At 41.7% G+C, this 21006-nt stretch overlaps 1 protein-coding gene across 1 annotated transcript in view; it reads left to right on the forward strand.

The window, feature by feature from the left end:
* The window catches only part of ZGRF1 (zinc finger GRF-type containing 1), a 69469-nt gene that overhangs the window by 46560 nt on the left and 1903 nt on the right, over positions 1-21006 (forward strand). The window contains exons 12-21 of the mRNA XM_068111246.2: positions 4896-5116; positions 7203-7356; positions 7590-7667; positions 9559-9697; positions 12168-12295; positions 12410-12533; positions 15408-15584; positions 15744-15878; positions 17716-17980; positions 19428-19753. Coding sequence (XP_067967347.2) covers positions 4896-5116; positions 7203-7356; positions 7590-7667; positions 9559-9697; positions 12168-12295; positions 12410-12533; positions 15408-15584; positions 15744-15878; positions 17716-17980; positions 19428-19753 — 1747 coding nt within the window. The remainder of the gene's footprint in view (positions 1-4895; positions 5117-7202; positions 7357-7589; positions 7668-9558; positions 9698-12167; positions 12296-12409; positions 12534-15407; positions 15585-15743; positions 15879-17715; positions 17981-19427; positions 19754-21006) is intronic.

The following is a 21006-nucleotide window of genomic DNA, read 5'->3' on the forward strand; positions in this document are numbered from 1 at the left end:
ACTCAAACATATTTTTTGTTAATGTATTAGATGGTGAAGAGAGTTGTAGGAGAATTAAATTATTTCCCACGCATAAACAAATATTTGTAGGGTCGTTGTTTGAGTGGGTTATATTCACCAGATGATATTAAGAGTAAAAGGTTAAAAGGTCCATGAGGTCAGAAGGATCACAGGTGTTTAAGTGGTCTAATGAATAAGGATAACATGTCAAAAGGTTAGAAGGTTCGTAAAGAACAGGGTGAGAGAAATAGAGGTCTTTAGGGGCAATGAGGGAGGGAAAGAATTAATATGGAAGTGAATGGGTCAAAGATTAATCTGCCAGATGATATGTAGAAGAAGGATGATAGGTCTATAAGAGAAAACAAATATTTGTAGTGTTTGAGTGGTCTAATGAACAACATTAAGGATAGGTACTACAGACAAAAGGTTCATAAAGATGAGGGTGGGAGAAATAGAGGTGTTTATGATTTTTGAAAAAGACAAGGGGGTAAATGACATTAGATAGGGATTTCCCATGTTAAACGGAGGTGTCCCAGAAGCAACATTATTACACTACTTATATATATATATATATATATATATATATATATATATATATATATGTTTTGCACTCTGTCAAAGCGCCTTTGGGCTTCATGAAAAGCGCGATACAAGATAAATGAATTATTATTATTATTATCTATATACAGTGATCCCTCGTTTATCGCGGGGGTTACGTTCCAGAACCCCCCGCGATAGACGAAAATCCGCGAAGTAGCGACCATATTTTTATTTTATTATTTATATATATTTTTAAGCTTTATGACCCTCCCCACACTCCTATTAACCTTTCCCACACTCTTATTAACCTTTCCCATACTCTTATAAACACTTCCTATACTCTTAAACACTTTTTACACTCTTAAACATACGTAATTTTAACAACATATAAAATTCTAATGGGTACTCACCATTGAAGATACTGTAGCAACCCATGGGTTCCCCAAGCAAGACCAGCATCAGAATGTCCTTGCTCCAGCCGGTGACGTCACTGGCGGGGATCCGCGGCGCAAGTGGCTGGTCACGTGACCACCAAAGCGTGTCGCGCGTGCGGGTATAATCAGCTACACCTGTTGATCACGTGACCACCGAAGCACGCCACGCTTGAGAGGCGTGGCTTTCGGTTTCGGTTCCTGTTTGTGCTTTATAATGCAGCCCGATAAATGGGCTTTTCAGTGTTCCCGAGTTGGTTTTGAGAATAAATATCTTCTCGGACGAGTTTGTGTCTTGCCCGTCATTTCGTCCGTATCAAGCAAGAGCCCCGGCTCTTCAATACTACAACTTGCGTGATGAAGATGATGATGAATTAGCTGTGCAGTACTGATGACGATGATGAATGTACTGCACAGCCAGAAAAGAGCATTACAGTTACCCATTACGTGGGTAACGAGCGCAAGTGGAAGCTGCCGCATCTGCGTTTTCCATACGCACGACTCTTTGTCTCTCCTTCTACTGTACACTATGTACAGTATTTTATTTCTTGTAATATGTTTTAATAACTGTATTTTTCTTATTTTTTTACGTTTTTTAATTTTTTAGGCTAGAAAATGCTTATTTTACCACAAAAATATTTAAAATAATAGTATATAAAAATCCATTTATACCGCAAAATCCCGCGATATAGCGAAAAATCCGCGATATAATTTTACATATACTAGCGAGAAAAACCCGCGATGTACCGAAGCCGCGAAAAGTGAACCGCGATATAGCGAGGGACGACTGTATATATAAAGCAGGAAAGTATGTTTGTTTGTTTGTCCTCTTATAACTCGAGAACTACTCATCGCAGGGCAAAACCAAAGGCATATTCGGAATCAGTACGTCTCAGAGCAACTACAGCACACCTTAAAATTTTAAAAACTTCGCGTTTTTAAATTATGACGTCATCAGCATATTTCGGAACGTTAATTTTTAAACTTCATATTCGGAATCAGTACGTCCCAGAGAAACTTCGTAACGTTAATTTTTCAACTTCATCCGATTGACATGGGACCAACGGCATGTGACAGAGAGTGAAACATTTATTTGACGACAATGACTTCCGACGTCCGGGTTCGGAATGCGGGACCAATGCCATTTGACAGGGAATAAAAAATAAATGCGACATTCAATTGACGACTCCCCCCTCCCCCTCCCCTCCCCCCTCGACCTCCCCTCTCCCCTACCCCCTCCCCTTCTCCCCCCCTCCCCCTCTCCCCTTCCCCCTCCCTCCTCCCCTCTCCCCCTCCCCCTCCCTCCTCCCCTCTCCCCCTCCCCCTCCCCTTCACCCCTCCCCCTCCCCACTCCCCCCTGCCCTCCCCCTCCCCCCTGCCCTCCCCCTCCCCCCTTCCCCCTCCCCCCTCCCCCCTTCCCTCAACCCCTCCCCTCCCCCCTCCCCTCCCCTCCCCCCTCCCCTCCCCACTCCCCACTCCCATCCCCCCTCCCATCCCTCCCCCTGCCCATCCCCACCCCCCCTCTTCTCCCCTCTCCCCCTCCCCCTCCCCTCTTCTCCCCTCTCCCCCTCCCCTCTTCTCCCCTCTCCCCCTCCCCCTCTTCTCCCCTCTCCCCCTCCCCTTCCCCTCCCCCCCTCTTCTCCCCTCCCCCCCGTTCCCCTCCCCGCCCCCCTCCCCTCTCCTCCCCCACCCGGCAATGCCGGGTACTTCTGCTAGTATATATATATATATCTATATATATATATATATACTTAAAAGGGGAGATATACCTATATATACTGTATATACTACTAATATCTTAGCTTAGCTTGATATATATGTATATATATATATATATATATATATATATATATATATATATATATATAACAACACAACAACATGCATTTTAAGGCCATTTTCCCTGCTAGAGCGGGGGTTAGCCTTGCGGTCCGCATGGCAATCTTCTCCATTTTGCCCTATTTTCTGCATCTCTCCTTGTTAACCCCCTTGCCCGCATTTCTTCTTCCACCATCTTTAGCCAAGTCTTTCTCGGTCTTCCCCATCCTCTACTTCCTTCTACATTCATTCCATCACTCTTCTCAACCAGTCGCTTTCATCCTTCCTCAACACATGACCAAACCATCTCAACCTGTTCCTCTTCACAGCATCAATCACAGGCTCTATTCCCATCATCTTTCGCAATTCATCATTTGTCTTCCTCTCTCTCAACGATACTCCACACATCCACCGAACCATTCGCATTTCCACCCTTTCCAGCCTTCGTTGCTGCTCTACATTCATGACCCATGTCTCACTCCCATAAATCATAACACTTCTCACACATGCAGCATACACCTTTCCCTTCAGCTTCAACGACACTCCTCTCCTCATCAGCACGCCACTCAGTTCCCGAAACTTCTTCCATGCACATCTCACTCTAGCAACCATTGCCGAGTCTGATCCACCTTCTCCATTCAGCATGTCTCCGAGGTAGCAAATATATAGGTATATTTATAGGTGGGCTTATCTACGGTATTGGGACATTTGTGGCATGCCTCTATTGTTAACTGAACTGACGAAAGCACAATGATTTTTTGTCGTACAAAATATTAAATTCAGATGTGGCACACCCTGGAGAGATACCAGAGATAGTTTGGTGCAAATAAAATACTTCGTTGGATTTTTATTTCAAATGAAGTTCCATATCCACCCTCCTACAAAAGGGTGAAAACGTGACACGCCAACTTATATCAAAATAAAACATGATTAGAATCACATATATGAGGTCAAGTTCTTTCGCTTATCTCTATAATAATAATTACAACATCATTAAGTAAACTTATAGCGTTTTTTTTTTTTTTTGAAGTCGTTTAATATTTTTTCTGAATTTTCAAAAATGTAGTGCACGTTCGTTATGGCGTCTGTCCCTGAAATTACGAACGTGAAAGATAGGTTTTCACTGATTTGTTGTTAATTTTAATTCATATTTTCAAGTTCTTACAATTGTGTAGAACACCAGCTTCATTATGCTGTAGATGTTTTTTGCGTGAAGAGATGATCGTTTGCGAACAAAACGATCGCAAAATGTAGAATTGCATTCTGTCCCCGTTACCAACGTTACCATATGTTCAATATTATGGCAGGTAGGTTTATGCAGATCCAGTTCAACAGAAAGTCTCTCGATTTTGATAAATTTAAGGTATACATGACTGATGGATTGCAAAGCTGTATTATGATGTATTTTAAAGGTGTTCAATGAGTATTTGGTTTAAAAAAAATAAATTAATGTGGGACAATAAGTTCAGAATATTTGTCACTGACAAAACTTTTGGTATTTCACCCCCAGGAAAAGTATGTATTTTCAACACATGGAGTTTAATCATACTGAAATGACACACTGAGACATGTCAAACTCAAAGAGGTGCTATCTCTGTATTTTTTATTGCTATTCTTGTGCCTTTTGTCTGTCCCCGTTCGTAGCGTTACCATGCCTGAAGCGTGAGCTATCTCTGCCGGCATAATTTATTATAAACAAAAAGTTATCCTTATCTTTATAGTTTTGGATAGTGTGCACTCTAAAGAATGAAATATGTAAAAATGAGAATCTGCTCATCAGCTTCATTTTTTGTCCTCCATGTAACACAAATATACCCCATTACCGTAGATAAGCCCAGGTAGCAAATATAGCATATATATATATATATATATATATCCGATTATCAAGCTTTGACCCTGAACCTGTCAAGCCGCAGATAACTCCGCGGTATGGCAGGTTCCTAAGCAACTACTGACGCCGTCTGAGATGATTAATTAACGTCATTGGGTGTGAATACTTTCTGAAGGCACTGTTCATGTATACCACATATGTATATGTGGATGTACTTGCTACGGTCTTGCTTGACAATTACAATCTGAATAACCTAACACCTTTCTCGACTGTAGGCCATCCCGAGCTACAGCAGCGGTGCAAGCAGTCCGGCCTGGCTTCAGGCCTCCACGCCAGTGTTCTAGCCAAAGTTCAACCCTGGATGCAAAACATTTGGCATCCGAGCTGGAACAGATAGAGAGACGCCTAGGCCTGAATGCTGAACAGACCGCCGCTCTAAGGCAGGTGTCCGCTATGGTGTCAGGAGATTCACCTCAATCGGTCACCCTTATCCAAGGTACGTGAGGCTAAAGGTAACTGGTGCCTCTTGAAAAACAATATCAGTCACAATACCACTTGATGAAAATTTAATAATACAACAACAACAGGCATTTTAAGGCCATTTTCCCTGCTAGAGCGGGCGTTAGCCTTGTGGGTCCCATGACAATCTTCTCCATTTTGCCCTATTTTCTGCATCTCCCCTTGTTAACCCCCTTGCCCGCATTTCTTCTTCCACCATCTTTAGCCAAGTCTTTCTCGGTCTTCCCCATCCTCTACTTCCTTCTACATTCATTTCCATCACTCTTCTCAACCAGTCACTTTCATCCTTCCTCAACACATGACCAAACCATCTCAACCTGTTTTTCTTCACAGCATCCATCATAGGCACTATTCCCATCATCTTTCGCAATTCATCATTTGTCTTCCTCTCTCTCAACGATACTCCACACATCCACCGAACCATTCGCATTTCCACCCTTTCCAGCCATCGTTGCTGCTCTACGTTCATTACCCATGTCTCGCTCCCATAAATCATAACACTTCTAACACATGCAGCATACACCTTTCCCTTCAGCTTCATCGACACTCCCCTCCTCGTCAGCACGCCACTCGGTTCCCGAAACTTCCTCCATGCACATCTCACTCCAGCAACCGTTGCCGAGTCTGATCCACCTTCTCCATTCAGCATGTCTCCTAGGTAACAAAATGTTTTCACACCTTCCAGCTTCACGCCGTCTCCAAGATCCAACTCAACATTTCCTCCATCTGCAGCTCCCTCTGTGCACACCTTACGCCTGAATGTAGATGCCACACTGGTTAATGACCCTCTCAAACCACTACATTTTTGATGAGCCCACTCAGCGCACATTGTACATTGAATGGAGTTCACTCCGACACCCTTCCTGCACACAGCACACGGCCACTTCCCAGTTCTTTCCACCTCACCACATGCTTTACCACTTGCCATCACCTTCGTTTTTCCGATATTCACCTTCAGACCTCTTGTCTCCATAAATTCCTTCCACTTGTTCATCTTCTCCTTCAGTCCATCCATACTTTCCCCAATCAACACCAGATCATCTGCATACAACAACTCCCACGGTAAACCCTCCTTTACATTCCGACCCAGCACCTCCATCACAGCTACAAATAGTAGTGGACTTAGTACCGACCCTTGATGCACTCCCACCTTCACCTCAAACTCACCACTGTTCCCGTCCTTCGTCCTTACAGCTGTGCGCGCTCTTTTGTACATTGCCATCACTACTCTGATCAACCATTCCTCCACTCCTAACTTCCCCAATGCCCATGTCACTACTGCGCGTGGAACCCTATGGAATGCTTTCTCCAGATCAACAAACCCAAGAAACAACTTCTTCCTCTTCTCCATGTACTTCTCCTGCAACTGCCTTACAATAAAAAGCGTGTCTGTCATTCCTCTTCCTGGCATAAATCCAAACTGCATTTCGTCGATCTTCACTTTCTTCCTTATCCTCCTCTCCAACACCATTTCCAATACCTTCATTCCATGCTCCAATAACTTTGTCGCTCGATACGAGCCACACTCCAGAGGGTCACCTTTCCCCTTGTATAGAGGGATGAGGGTACTCAGTTCCAAATCCACTGGAATGCGGCCTTCTTTCACCACCAGATTACAGATCTCTGTCATTCTCTTCACACCTTAACTTCCCGCTGCCTTCAACATATCTCCCACAACTCCCGTCGGCCCTCCTGCTTTTCTACTCTGCATTGCTTTTATTGCTTCCTCAACTTCCTTCTCAGTTATCTTCTCTGCCGGTCCTAAAGCTGGGTTACTCTCGATGTTGGCATCCCATTCATTCTCTGCATTCAACAGCATTTCCATATATCTCTTCCACCTTCCTTTAATTCCATCTGGGTCCACAACGATTTGTCCCACTTCATCCTTCAAGCAACTCACCCCCATGAAAATTAAATAATACCAGTTCTAAATTGCCTCAAAATCTGTTCTGTATTTCTTACCTTTGGCAAATTACAGTGTCGTTAAACTTTATCGAACCAGTTTACAATGGTACCATAATGGTAGCTTTTTACATTGCAAATCCTCTATATCCCTTATCCAGGAGTATTTGGAGCTGGAAAGAGTTTCCTCCTCGCTGTAATTGTGTGCTTCCTTTCTCGAGTCTTCAAAGCAGCCGTACCAAGACCTGGTAACTCCCCTTGGAGGGTCTTAGTTTCTGCTGCCACCAACACGGCAGTGGATGGAGTTTTGTTGGGGTGAGTCCGGTTTTTATTTATGTCAAGTATGTAAACGTTATTTATAATCCTGCGATTTATGCGATTCGGAGCTAAGGAATGTATCGGCTAAAATCCATGCAAACGTTTAACTCGATTATTAGCCTGAGATGGAAGTGAAATCTTCAGCTTGGATAAGAGATGGTGAGTTCACTTTGAATTGACGATGGATGTGTGACCCTAACTTTTACTGTTTGATACTCTATACATCTCAGGTTGCTTCAACAGGGATTCACCGAGTTTGTTCGTGTTGGGAGCATTAAGAAGATCGTTAAGGCGATATTACCTTACAGGTGGGGAAGTTTGATGGTTACATTTTACGACGATCACCTTTGTACATTATTGTTTAGAATTTTTAAAATCAATACAGTACTTTACGAGAACGGCACTCGGTAGAGCACACACCTCTGCCAGGCTGAACAGTTTACGTTTAATTTGGCACCTGATTAGATTTTTTTACCTTCGCCTGAGGAGAGGGTATTACATTTGAGTCTGTTTGTTACTAGGCAAATTGTTTTTTTTTGGACAGGTATGTTGATCACTCCGGTTTGTGTGTTTGTCTGTCCGCTCACGTATACTTGCCTACAGGTCACAGTTTTAAACCAATCTTCACGAAACTTCACCAAATGATAGAGTTCATGGTCCCACAAATCCTATATATGTTTAAGGTCAAAAGGTCAACATAGGCCAAAGGTCAACCACTTTTTTTCAAATTTCTAAAATCCTCAATTTTCATCCGATTGACTTGAAATTTGAATAGGATTTACATATCAGCTAACTGAATTGAATCACCAACTATTTTTGAGATCAACACAGGCCAAAAGGTCAACATAGGCCTAAGGTCAACCACTATTCTCAGATTTCTAAAATCCTCAATTTTCATCCGATTGACTTGAAATCTGATTAGGATTTGCATGTCGGCTTACTGAAACCAACCACCAACTAATTTAGAGGTCAACCTAAGCCAAAAGTTCAACATAGGCCAAATTTCTAAAATTGCCAATTTTCATCTGATTAACTTAAAATTTGAAGGCAATTTGCATATCAGGTCACATAATTCAACCACAAATTATTTGTGAGGTCAAAAGGATGCTCTACCGAGTGCCATTCATTTTGTTCTGTTTTGCCAAGTGTTGCTCTATGAGCGATTTTTCGTTTGTCTGTCTGTCTGTCTGTCTGTTTGTCCACACAGAATAAATATGATTTTCTCTGCAACCATTGGTCCGATTGACAGGAAATTTCCACCATAGATGGACTTCTTCCTGTATAATTTTTAATGGTAATCATGACGTCATAGGTCATGTGGTACTGGTGCCATGTTGGAAAAACCAAAAAACTTTGCACCACTATATCTCCAAAAGCGCTGCATAGAAAAACTTGGAGACATGGCTCATTGTAAAGAACTCTCCATTGGGAATAAAATATGTTAATGATGATGTCATAGGTTCCTCCATTTTGATGTCATAATTTGACAAGTACAAAACTTCATACGATCAAGATGAAATTTATTGAGCGTCATCTCGGGATAAATTGGTGGACAAAAAAAAATGATGCCGTCATCAGTCACTGGTTCCACCGCCATATTTGTTTGAACACAAAAGCCTTAAAAAACACTAAAAGCACGTCCTGGCGAGGGTCTGAAATCTCTAATTGCTCTTTCTTGTTTGGTTTAGATTTTAGCTAAAGTCCGATCTGCATCCACACCTTATAACCAAAATCTAATCGGCTTGTTCTTCTTACCTACCCAACTCATCCAGCAAGTTTTGTCATAACCCGTCCGCAATGTTTTGAGATGTCGTGCTATGTATCGGGTTTATCGCAATCACTCAATGGTGAAGAATCATTTAAGAAATTTTGAGTATTCTGTATCCGGATCTTCACCAAAATCGAATCAATTAATCGGTCTATTTTTACGTCTGTGGTCAAAACGTGCCCCTTGGGCCTTGCCTGTTGGACAGCCATCCTCGGTGGTCATTACTTCATCTTTGAACGTGGATCTTCCTGACTTCAACCAGTTTTTTGTGAACCTAAAGTAATAATCTAGGGGTTTGTTGAGCAGTCGATGTCTGCAATCTGTTTATTTAAACTGCCGCTATTATCGGTTTGTCTAACACAACTTCTGTGTAATTTAATTCTGCTGCAAAACAGGCAGGCCTGATGTCATGATTATCACCTATTGTTTAGCCTGCATGCAGGACAGGGCAGTGAGCCAGGAGAGTTGGTAACAATGTTGAAAGAAGCTGTGTCCCCGGCAGAGAGGGCCCTCTTGCGCCGGGCCCTGGAAGTGCAGCGTTTGGGACGTAACAGAAAGCTGCTGTCGCAAGTAAGTGGTTCGTCTTATGTCCCTAACCCCACTTTTTCTTTCTGTACCCACCCTACCCAGTCACACCTAACTGCTCCTGGGATCTTTGTCTTTTGGTCCAGAGAAGGTGACAACATTTCTGGCAAAGCTTGACTCTGACTCTGCTACTGGAAAGGGCGGTATCAGTTCATTTGTCCTAAAAACCTGCTCTGTTGCGATTTCCACCCATCATTTGCCCGATATCATCTTCCATCTGCTTGGAAATCCACTAACGTTACAGCATTCAATGAAAAGGTGCAAAAACGTATCCCTTTAACTACAGACCAATCAGCTTACTTTTCATCTCTTTCTCCAACAACCTCATCTTAGATCACCAATTCGGTTTCCGACCAGGTCACTTCATCTTGGACATGCTGCTTCTACTCGCCCAACAATGGATGGGATGGAGGCCTCAATGTCAGACATGAGATCAGGAACATCTCTCTGGACATATTGTGTGCTTTTGATGCAGTCTGGCATCCTGCCTTGCTCTCCAAATTGCCTGCCTATGACATCCAAGTTCAACTCCACACTGACTTCCTCTACTCTCATAGCCAACATGTTGCACTCAACGAAATCCTTTCATCTTCTCTTCATGTCAAAGCTGGAGTCTTTCCTGGCCCAGTCCTCTTCCTAATCTTCATCAATGATCTCTCTGACTCTCTGGAAAATCCTCTTTATCTATTTGCTGATGACTCCACCCTCTGTCATGACATCTCTCATCGGTCAGACAGGCAGGCTGCAGCCTCTTCAATTTCTTCAGAACTTGACAAAAATCAAAAGCTGGTCAAACACTTGGAATATGTTTTTCAATCCTGACAAATCACACTATCGCTCTCCGAAAGGACTGTCTGGCAAAGTTTTCTGTCTACTTTCTTAATCCTCTTGAGGAAGTTCAGTCATTCAAATCCCTGGAGCTCACTATCAGCCATGATCTTTTTTGGGCAAACCACATTTCAAAGTTGGCCTCCAAATCCAGCCGCCGACTGGGAATCCTCCGTCATACAAAGTTTTCTTCTTTCCGTGCTTCTTTGTCTTCCGGTTTCACTCTCTGCTTTTTCCGTGCTTTGTCACCCCTCCCCCTACCCCCTCTCCACCCCTTCTGCAGGGTCCACCATCAATTACCTTCTGGTGAAACTCCCAATATCCAGTGTCGCTACTCACCTCCACTCACCCATTCAAAACCATGATCTGTTGACCCATGTCAAGCTCCCCCCACAACCCCCTCCTTCCAAATTCCTAGTTTTTCCTTCCAGAGAGCTTGCTTCTGTATCCATCGTGTCTACTCCATGTGTCCTTCCCTACCCTTCATTTTTACCGGCATCCCTTGTTTGTCCATCTTTGTCTATTTTGTCCCTCGGCCCTGCTGTTGGTGTTTTTCCCTTCTCTTTTTGCTCTTCCTTTTGTTCTGTTGTGTCCTGGTCCGTTCTGTGTTTTAGCTCTTCCATGAGCCTGAACTTTGTTTTGTATCCAAAAAAATAAATCCTGCACATCATTTTTAATCTGTTGGCGGATATCTGTATCAATGGTCACTATATTGGCCCAAAGGCCATGTACCATGGGAGATTGTCCATATTTCTGATGTAAGGGACAAGAGGAAAGACATGTAACAGGCTGAAATGACTTTGGGTTAATACATTAGCGCATAGTGCTGACTGGACTGCTGCCCCCAATATCTGTAAATAATTTTGAGGCTAACCCCAAAAGACTCTGAAGTACTTTGGACTCGGCAGGGCTTAAAACTTTTTCCTCAATAGTGTTTGCACTTACTATACAATATCGGGCTGACAGGATGGCCTATACGTATGCACACTCCCTTTAAAATGTTTAGCCTGGGTTTGAATCCCGACCCAGCTATAAACTGTCATCCCGGTGTTTCACAAACATGGTGATTCATCGACGTGTGTGCCTAACCCTAACCCTAACAACCCTAATAACAACCCTAACCCTAACCTTAACCCTAACCCTAACCCTAACAACCCTAACCCTAAGCCTAACCCTAACCCTAACCCTTGGATGAGGATTAAACTGGGGCGCACCATCAACCGATATTAGTTGGTGGAGGTTAAAGGTCCCACGGTGTCCTTCACGCAGAGTAGGCGAGTTATCGTCGGCACCATGATTTTTTTTTTTGTCCTAACCAGCAGAGGGCACTGCAACAGTAGCACAGCTGTGCCCTCAGCCAATGATGCTACTCCGCAGCCTCGTGCTGCATACAAAAGAAGAAGATACAGTGTCTACTTTTTACTGTGCAGTCATATGGAACTTGGCATATTTTTGATGTCCTATAAACATAGGTAAAATGTTTGAAATAAAGGACTGGTCTACTTATTGTATACATACCGGAGGTTGCGTGTGAGAGTGTTGGAGATAGATTTTGGACAACTAGAAAAGGACGAGAAGTAACTATTAAAATGTTAAGATTTATGGTAATTTGTGAGTACGTGTGCAGGTGTCTGTTGTTGGGGTTACCTGTGCTGCCAGCCCGTTTCCCTGCCTTGATCGCATGACATTTCCTGTGGTAGTGCTTGATGAAACAAGTCAGATGACTGAGCCTACGTCTTTGTTACCTCTGGCCAGGTACGACCAGCTTTTAACCCATGTCCAGGTGATTAAGGCCTTTATCAAAAGCCTAGATTCGAGCCATGACCTGAAACCTCCAACTCACACTTTTTTATCTGCTGTGTACTTGAGGTTTGGCTGTGAAAAGCTGATCCTGGTAGGAGACCCTAAGCAGCTTGCCCCTACCATTTCCGGGTCAGAATCCCTACATGGAAATGGACTCGAGCAGACACTTTTTGATCGTCTCAGGCTGTTGGTGAGTACAGATGAACAGGATATAAATCGAGCCAGAAGCACACTGTTAGGTTATTTACACTCGACTTGTGAGGGCATCCACCCAAGTTTTCATGTGGACATTAGGGTCATATCATGGCACTTCTGTCCTGGCTGAGCAAGATGGAATTTGGACAATGTAGAATTGCTGTTTTTGTGATGTCATAGTTTGCTTCAACTGTACTAAAATAGTTGTATTATTAAAGATTTGCACCCGCGTCTGAAGGAAGCAGTTCAGTTTGGCATTTAAATATGAAATATGCAAAGCCTAAAAAAGATTTAAACCCATTAGAATTACCATTTAGAACTCTTTAGAATGACCCTTTAGAGTTATCCTTTAGAATGACCCTTTAGAATTATCCTTTAGAATTACCCTTTAGAACCCCTTAGAATTACCCTTTATAATTACCCTTTAGAATTATCCTTTAGAATTACCCTTTAGAATTATCCTTTAGAATTACCCTTTAGAACCCCTTAGAATTACCCTTTATAATTACCCTTTAGAATTATCCTTTAGAATTACCCTTTTGAATTATCCTTTAGAATTATCCTTTAGAATTATCCTTTAGAATTACCCTTTAGAATTACCCTTTTGAATTACCCTTTGGAATTACCCTTTAGCATTATCCTTTAGAATTATCCTTTAGAATTATCCTTTAGAATTACCCTTTAGAATTACCCTTTAGAATTACCCTTTTGAATTACCCTTTGGAATTACCCTTTAGCATTATCCTTTAGAATTACCCTTTAGCATTATCCTTTAGAATTATCCTTTAGAATTATCCTTTAGAATTACCCTTTTGAAATACCCTTTTGAATTACCCTTTTGAATTACCCTTTAGAATTATCCTTTGGAATTATCCTTTGGAATTACCCTTTTGAATTACCCTTTAGAATTATCCTTTGGAATTACCCTTTAGCATTATCCTTTAGAATTATCCTTTAGAATTATCCTTTAGAATTATCCTTTAGAATTATCCTTTAGAATTATCCTTTAGAATTATCCTTTAGAATTACCCTTTAGAATTACCCTTTTGAATTACCCTTTAGAATTACCCTTTGGAATTACCCTCTAGCATTATCCTTTAGAATTATCCTTTAGAATTATCCTTTAGAATTATCCTTTAGAATTACCCTTTAGAATTACCCTTTTGAATTACCCTTTAGAATTACCCTTTGGAATTACCCTTTAGCATTATCCTTTAGAATTATCCTTTAGAATTATCCTTTAGAATTATCCTTTAGAATTACCCTTTTGAATTACCCTTTTGAATTACCCTTTTGAATTACCCTTTAGAATTATCCTTTAGAATTATCCTTTAGAATTACCCTTTTGAATTACCCTTTTGAATTACCCTTTAGAATTATCCTTTAGAATTACCCTTTTGAATTACCCTTTTGAATTACCCTTTAGAATTATCCTTTGGAATTATCCTTTAGAATTATCCTTTAGAATTATCCTTTAGAATTATCCTTTAGAATTATCCTTTAGAATTACCCTTTAGAATTACCCTTTAGAATTACCCTTTTGAATTACCCTTTAGAATTACCCTTTAGCATTATCCTTTAGAATTATCCTTTAGAATTATCCTTTAGAATTATCCTTTAGAATTATCCTTTAGAATTATCCTTTAGAATTATCCTTTAGAATTATCCTTTAGAATTACCCTTTAGAATTACCCTTTTGAATTACCCTTTAGAATTACCCTTTGGAATTACCCTTTAGCATTATCCTTTAGAATTATCCTTTAGAATTATCCTTTAGAATTACCCTTTTGAATTACCCTTTTGAATTACCCCTTAGCTTAGAATTACCCTTTATAATTACCCTTTAGAATTATCCTTTAGAATTACCCTTTAGAATTATCCTTTAGAATTACCCTTTAGAACCCCTTAGAATTACCCTTTATAATTACCCTTTAGAATTATCCTTTAGAATTATCCTTTAGAATTATCCTTTAGAATTACCCTTTAGAATTACCCTTTTGAATTACCCTTTAGAATTACCCTTTGGAATTACCCTTTAGCATTATCCTTTAGAATTATCCTTTAGAATTATCCTTTAGAATTATCCTTTAGAATTACCCTTTTGAATTACCCTTTTGAATTACCCTTTTGAATTACCCTTTAGAATTATCCTTTAGAATTATCCTTTAGAATTACCCTTTTGAATTACCCTTTTGAATTACCCTTTAGAATTATCCTTTAGAATTATCCTTTAGAATTACCCTTTTGAATTACCCTTTTGAATTACCCTTTTGAATTACCCTTTTGAATTATCCTTTAGAATTACCCTTTAGAATTACCCTTTTGAATTATCCTTTAGAATTATCCTTTAGAATTACCCTTTTGAATTATCCTTTAGAATTACCCTTTTGAATTACCCTTTTGAATTACCCTTTTGAATTACCCTTTTGAATTACCCTTTTGAATTACCCTTTAGAATTATCCTTTAGAATTATCCTTTAGAATTACCCTTTTGAATTACCCTTTTGAATTACCCTTTAGAATTATCCTTTAGAATTACCCTTTTGAATTACCCTTTTGAATTATCCTTTAGAATTATCCTTTAGAATTACCCTTTTGAATTACCCTTTTGAATTACCCTTTTGAATTACCCATTAGCATTATCCTTTAAAATTACCCTTCAGAATTATCCTTTAGAACTATCCCTGAGAATTACTGGGATTTTTCAAAGGCTCAAAAGACAAGGGCGGGGGGGGGGGGGGGGGGGGGGAAATGATGGCCCTCCCAATGCTTTTTGGGTTAAAAATGAGATGAAAACATACAGATATGGAACATATTTAATCAAACAACAAAACGTATCACTAATTTGTAATACTTGGTGATGGTCCAGGGTCATGAGCCTGTGTTTCTGAGCACTCAATACCGCTGTCATCCTGTCATTGGGCAACTGTCTGGATCCCTGTTCTACGATAGACACTTACGGAATGGAGTTACTGCCACAGAGAGATCCCCTGCTGTTCCCTGGCTCCCAACACTTGCATTGTACAATGTGTCTGGGAAAGAACAGGTGAGCCTTTGAGTGTGAATTAAGTATTTTGAGATGAAACAGTGATTCGAAGAAATGATGATTACGATTGAGAGTCACTTCCTGCATCAGACATTGTCGTTTGTCTCCAGGTAGCTGGAGATTGTAATTTCATTGATGATGTTGATGTTTCATTTGCAGTTGACACGTGATGGAAGTTGGCAAAACGATGCCGAAGTGAAACTTGTGGTGAAGTTGGTGGAAGCACTCGTTGATGATGGTGTGCCCGGTAGCCATATTGGAGTTATTACACCATATCGAGCCCAGGTCCAGCAGGTACCGATGAAGGTTTTCGATTACCTTACTTCTGGCCTCGCTCCTCTCACCCACGCATCCCCCCATTCCCCCCCCCCCCAACCTATCCTGATTGGTACACATTCTTCCTGAATCCCACACCTGGTTTCTCTACTCAATTCTAAGTTGAGTTCTGATTCTGATGTACCATACTCTGTTACAGATCATTGGTGCACGAGATTACATCAGGGTTACACGAGATTGTTTGCCATTGCCTTCCCAATAGTATTCATGGCAGGAATTTGTAATTTGTTCATGGCGGCGGCGATAGCTCGCCTCCTCTTCATGAAGGACACCAACAACACAACAACAACAGGCATTTTAAGGCCATTTTCCCTGCTAGAGTGGGGGTTAGCTTTGCGGGCCCCATGACAATCTTCTCCATTTTGCCCTATTTTCTGCATCTCCCCTTGTTAACCCCCTTGCCCGCATTTCTTCTTCCACCATCTTTAGCCAAGTCTTTCTCGGTCTTCCCCGTCCTCTACTTCCTTCTACATTCATTTCCATCACTTTTCTCAACCAGTCACTTTCATCCTTCCTCAACACAGGACCAAAGCATCTCAACCTGTTCCTCTTCACAGCATCAATCACAGGCTCTATTCCCATCATCTTCCGCAATTCATCATTTGTCTTCCTCTCTCTTAACGATACTCCGCACATCCATCGAACCATTCACATTTCCACCCTTTCCAGCCTTCGTTGACCAACGATACTCCGCACATCCATCAAACCATTCGCATTTCCACCCTTTCCAGCCTTCGTTGACCAACGATACTCCACACATCCCCCGAACCATTCGCATTTCCACCCTTTCCAGCCTTCGTTGCTGCTCTACGTTCATGACCCATGTCTCGCTCCCATAAATCATAACACTTCTCACACATGCAGCATACACCTTTCCCTTCAGCTTCAACGACACTCCCCTCCTCATCAGCACGCCACTCAGTTCCCGAAACTTCTTCCATGCACATCTCACTCTAGCAACCGTTGCTGAGTCTGATTCACCTTCTCCATTCAGCATGTCTCCGAGGTAGCAAAATGTTTTTGTCTTTCACGAAGGACACCATGGGACCTTTAATGTCCACCAACGAATGCTGGCAGATGGGACGCCCAGTTTAACGTCCATTCGACGGACGGCACACATTGATGAATCGCCCGACCTGTGAAACACCGGGATGACAGTTTATATCTCGGCCGAGATTGAAACACAGACTAGACAGCGTAGAGGCGAGTATGTGTACCGCTAGGCCATCCTCGGAGACGATTATTTATTAAATAATGTTCACATTCCTCTCCACCACTCCCCCAACCCCAGTGTATTCACCTCTCTGATAGGGGTGTATATTAAGGGTACACAATGTTTTTATCATTCCCTGAAGAAAGCTAATTGGTGATGGAAATGTGAATGATTCTCATAATGAAAACAAACCTGAGAAGGAGAAGATAATGTATTTATTTTGTTGTTTTTAAACAATAATCTAAAAACATGTTTTTAATTTAAACGTCATTTATAGATTTCACAGTCATTTTTAGGATTACACCAAACGTGAAAGAATTCAAGACTTTTAAAGCTCACATGTGGATGAGCTATCCAATTTTAATGCAAATGTGGAGAAAATTTAGCTCTTACACGAGCCTCGATCATGTATACAAAAACAAAAAAAAAAGAAGATGATCTAGGATGCAATCGGTGAATGGATTAACTATGAAGTTATACCAATTTATGAGGGAAACGTGCTTGTCACTGTAAGTTGGACATAAACCCTAATTTATGGAACCAGTTTACACATGATGGTTTCTGTTCATTCCTCCTTGGCAGATCTCAAGCCATTTGGTCTCCGTTTTGGCCTACTGCCCAGACACGGCTCGTTCTGTACTCGTGTCAACGGTGGACGCGTTCCAGGGCGGGGAGCGGGACGCTGTAATTGTATCGTGCGTACGCACGTGCGTGCAAGGTGCCAGGGACGAGTCACGTAGGATCACGGTGGCACTAACTCGGGCAAAGCGGCACCTGGCTATTATCGCCTGCATCGCCGGTCTAAAACCCAGTCCGTTGTGGGGCAAAGTAATCCAGTACTGCCAAGGTGAGGGTTTTTGTGTATCGTGCTGGATCACATGCTCACGTGCACCCATGCACCGCTCCTTTTATTTCGTCTTATGTGTCCGTTTGGTTTTTGTCATTAATGCTAGCTCTTACACGAGCCTCGATCTTGTATACCAAAAAAAACAAACAAGAGATAGCACGATACTTGCAAAATCCATCTCATTCGGCCTACGTTGACCTTTTGGCCTATGTTGACCTCAAAAATAGTTGGTGGTTGAATTCAGTTGAATTCAGTATATGTAAATCCTCTTAGAATTTCAAGTCAATCAAATGAAAATTGATGATTTTAGAAATTCGGCCTATGTTGACCTTTTGGCCTATGTTGACCTAAAATATAATTTGTGGTTGAATTCAGTGACCAGATATGCAAGTCATCTTCAAATTTCAAGTCAATTGGATGAAAATTGAGGATTTTTGAAATTTGGCCTATGTTGACCTTTTGGCCTATGTTTACCTTTTGGCCTATTTTGACCTCAAAAATACTTGGTGGTTGAATTCAGTGACCAGATATGCAAGTTCTCTTCAAATTTCAAGTCAATCGGATGAAAATTGAGGATTTTAGAAATTTGGCCTATGTTGACCTTTTGGCCTATGTTGACCTTTTGGCCTATGTTTACCTCAAAAATAGTTGGTGGTTGAATTCAGTATATGTAAATCCTCTTAGAATTTCAAGTCAATCAAATGAAAATTGATGATTTTAGAAATTCGGCCTATGTTGACCTAAAATATAATTTGTGGTTGAATTCAGTGACCAGATATGCAAGGAATCTTCAAATTTCAAGTCAATTGGATGAAAATTGAGGATTTTAGAAATTTGGCCTATGTTGACCTTTTGGCCTATGTTGACCTTTTGGCCTACTTTGACCTCAAAAATACTTGGTGGTTGAATTCAGTGACCAGATATGCAAGTCCTCTTCAAATTTCAAGTCAATCGGATGAAAATTGAGGATTTTAGACATTTGGCCTATGTTGACCTTTTGGCCAAAGTTGACCTCAAATATAATTGGTGGTTGAATTCAGTGACCACATATGCAATTCCTCTTCAAATTTCAAGTCAATCGGATGAAAATTGAGGATTTTAGAAATTTGGCAAAGTTGGTGACCTTTGGCCTATGTTCACCTTTTGACCTTTTGACCCCAAAAACAATAGTCTTCTCAATTGGGACGACCTATACAACTTGGTGAAGTTTTGTAATGATCGGTTTAGAATTGTGACCTGTAGGCCAGTGACAAACAAACAGACAAACAAACAGACAAACAGACAGGCAGAACCACAAATGCAACCGACCAATATACTTGAAAAATCTTCGATTTTGCAAGTAATTAAAAAAAAACAAAAAAAAAAATACATACACATACCAATGATGGAAGTGGCAAATTGAAGAGATCTTAGCACTGACAGTTCTTGCACATTGTCTTTCATGCAGACATCAGCTGTGTTCACGATGCGAGTGACATTTTATCCACTCTCGATCGAATCATTGAAGCGAGAGGGAGCTGGAAACCAGACGAGGGCATTAGACCCGAGGAGAACTGGGAGAAACCCGAAGAGAGTCTGGAGAAACCCGATGAATGTCTGGAGAAACCCGAAGAGAGTCTGGAGAAACAAGATGAGAGTCCGGAGAAGCTCGAGGAAAGTTTGGAGAAACGAGAATGTATCCCACGAAAAACAAGGGGGCAGGAACACCTTGCACAGGAACCAGAGAGCCAGCACAAACGGAGAAAGAGAAAAAAGGATGAGGGCATGATCCAGGTGAGTGATTAATGTCCTGCAGTACTAACAAATAACCTAAAGACAGGTTTATACCTGCAGTCCATAAACCTGTGGCTGAGTGTTTGCCTCTTCACTTGCATTCCAACATCCCTCTTTCTATTTCAAGCCTATTTTATAGTCCATTTATTGGTTTTGGAATGACCGCCAGGATAGCACAGAGGTCACGCACTTCCCTTTGAGGGTCGAGAATGAGTTTGGTCCTTCACCCGAATATAAACTGTTGGACTAGTCCTTTGCAGGCAGAGTGAATGAATGAATGAATGAATGATCTTTTTAAGGCCATTTTCCCCGCTAAAGCGGGGGTTAGCCTTGCGGGCCACATGACAATCATGGTTCCCTGTTTGAGGCAATGTTTTTTTTATGGCCGGATTCCCTTCCTGACGCCAACCCTTAGTCGCCTCTTACGATGCGATGCGCAGGGGTACGGTGTACCTATTCTAAATCGGGGTACACACCGGGATCATTCACCCCAGCAAGCTGGTACTCAATTTGCCGACCTCGGAAGGATGACAGGCTGAGTCAACACCCCTGGCATTAATTCAGCGATCGACTGGGATTCAAACTCAGGATCCTCGGATCCCAAGCCAACACCCTAACCGCTAAGCCAACATCAGGCTATTTGCAGGCAGAGTATTGCATTTAATGATGGTGCCGTCCTTTGGCGGGGCTTTGACCTAGGGGGCCATCTGCTGGCATTGATTGCTGACGGATGTTTAAAATCCCACAGTATCTTTCGATGAAGAGTTGGTCTTTCACGAACTGGCTGTCCAGGCATGATGTTTCACTGAAGGTGATTTGGCCAGGCATTTGTTCCTGGTGCTGGAGGTAACTCACCTACTCTTTGTGAAATGTGCCGTGGGATCCTTAACATCCACCACATAATGCTAGCAGATGGGACATCCAGCTCAATGTCCATCCGAGGGACGAAGCACTTTGGGATTTAGCACCCTGCCTGCAAAGCACCAATCTGAGTTTATAGTCTGACCAGGAATCAAACCCACACCGGACACCTCAAAGCTAAGTGCGATACCTCTGCGCCATCTAATATGTTGGGGTGTGGGGTAAGATGATGATTCTTTATCGGTTGGGAATAACTGCATTTGATTGGGAAAAATCCACATCAATTGGTTAGTTTAGAGAATCGTCCTAAAATACGCAATGTGGTGTCTGTCTGACCACGATACATTCGGTCGTTACTTATCCCATATCAACCAAACTTTCCAGGGGGACTA

The sequence above is a fragment of the Myxine glutinosa genome, chromosome 3, assembly GCF_964187855.1.
Source record: "Myxine glutinosa chromosome 3, kmMyxGlut1.1, whole genome shotgun sequence".
Taxonomy (NCBI): domain Eukaryota; kingdom Metazoa; phylum Chordata; class Myxini; order Myxiniformes; family Myxinidae; genus Myxine; species Myxine glutinosa.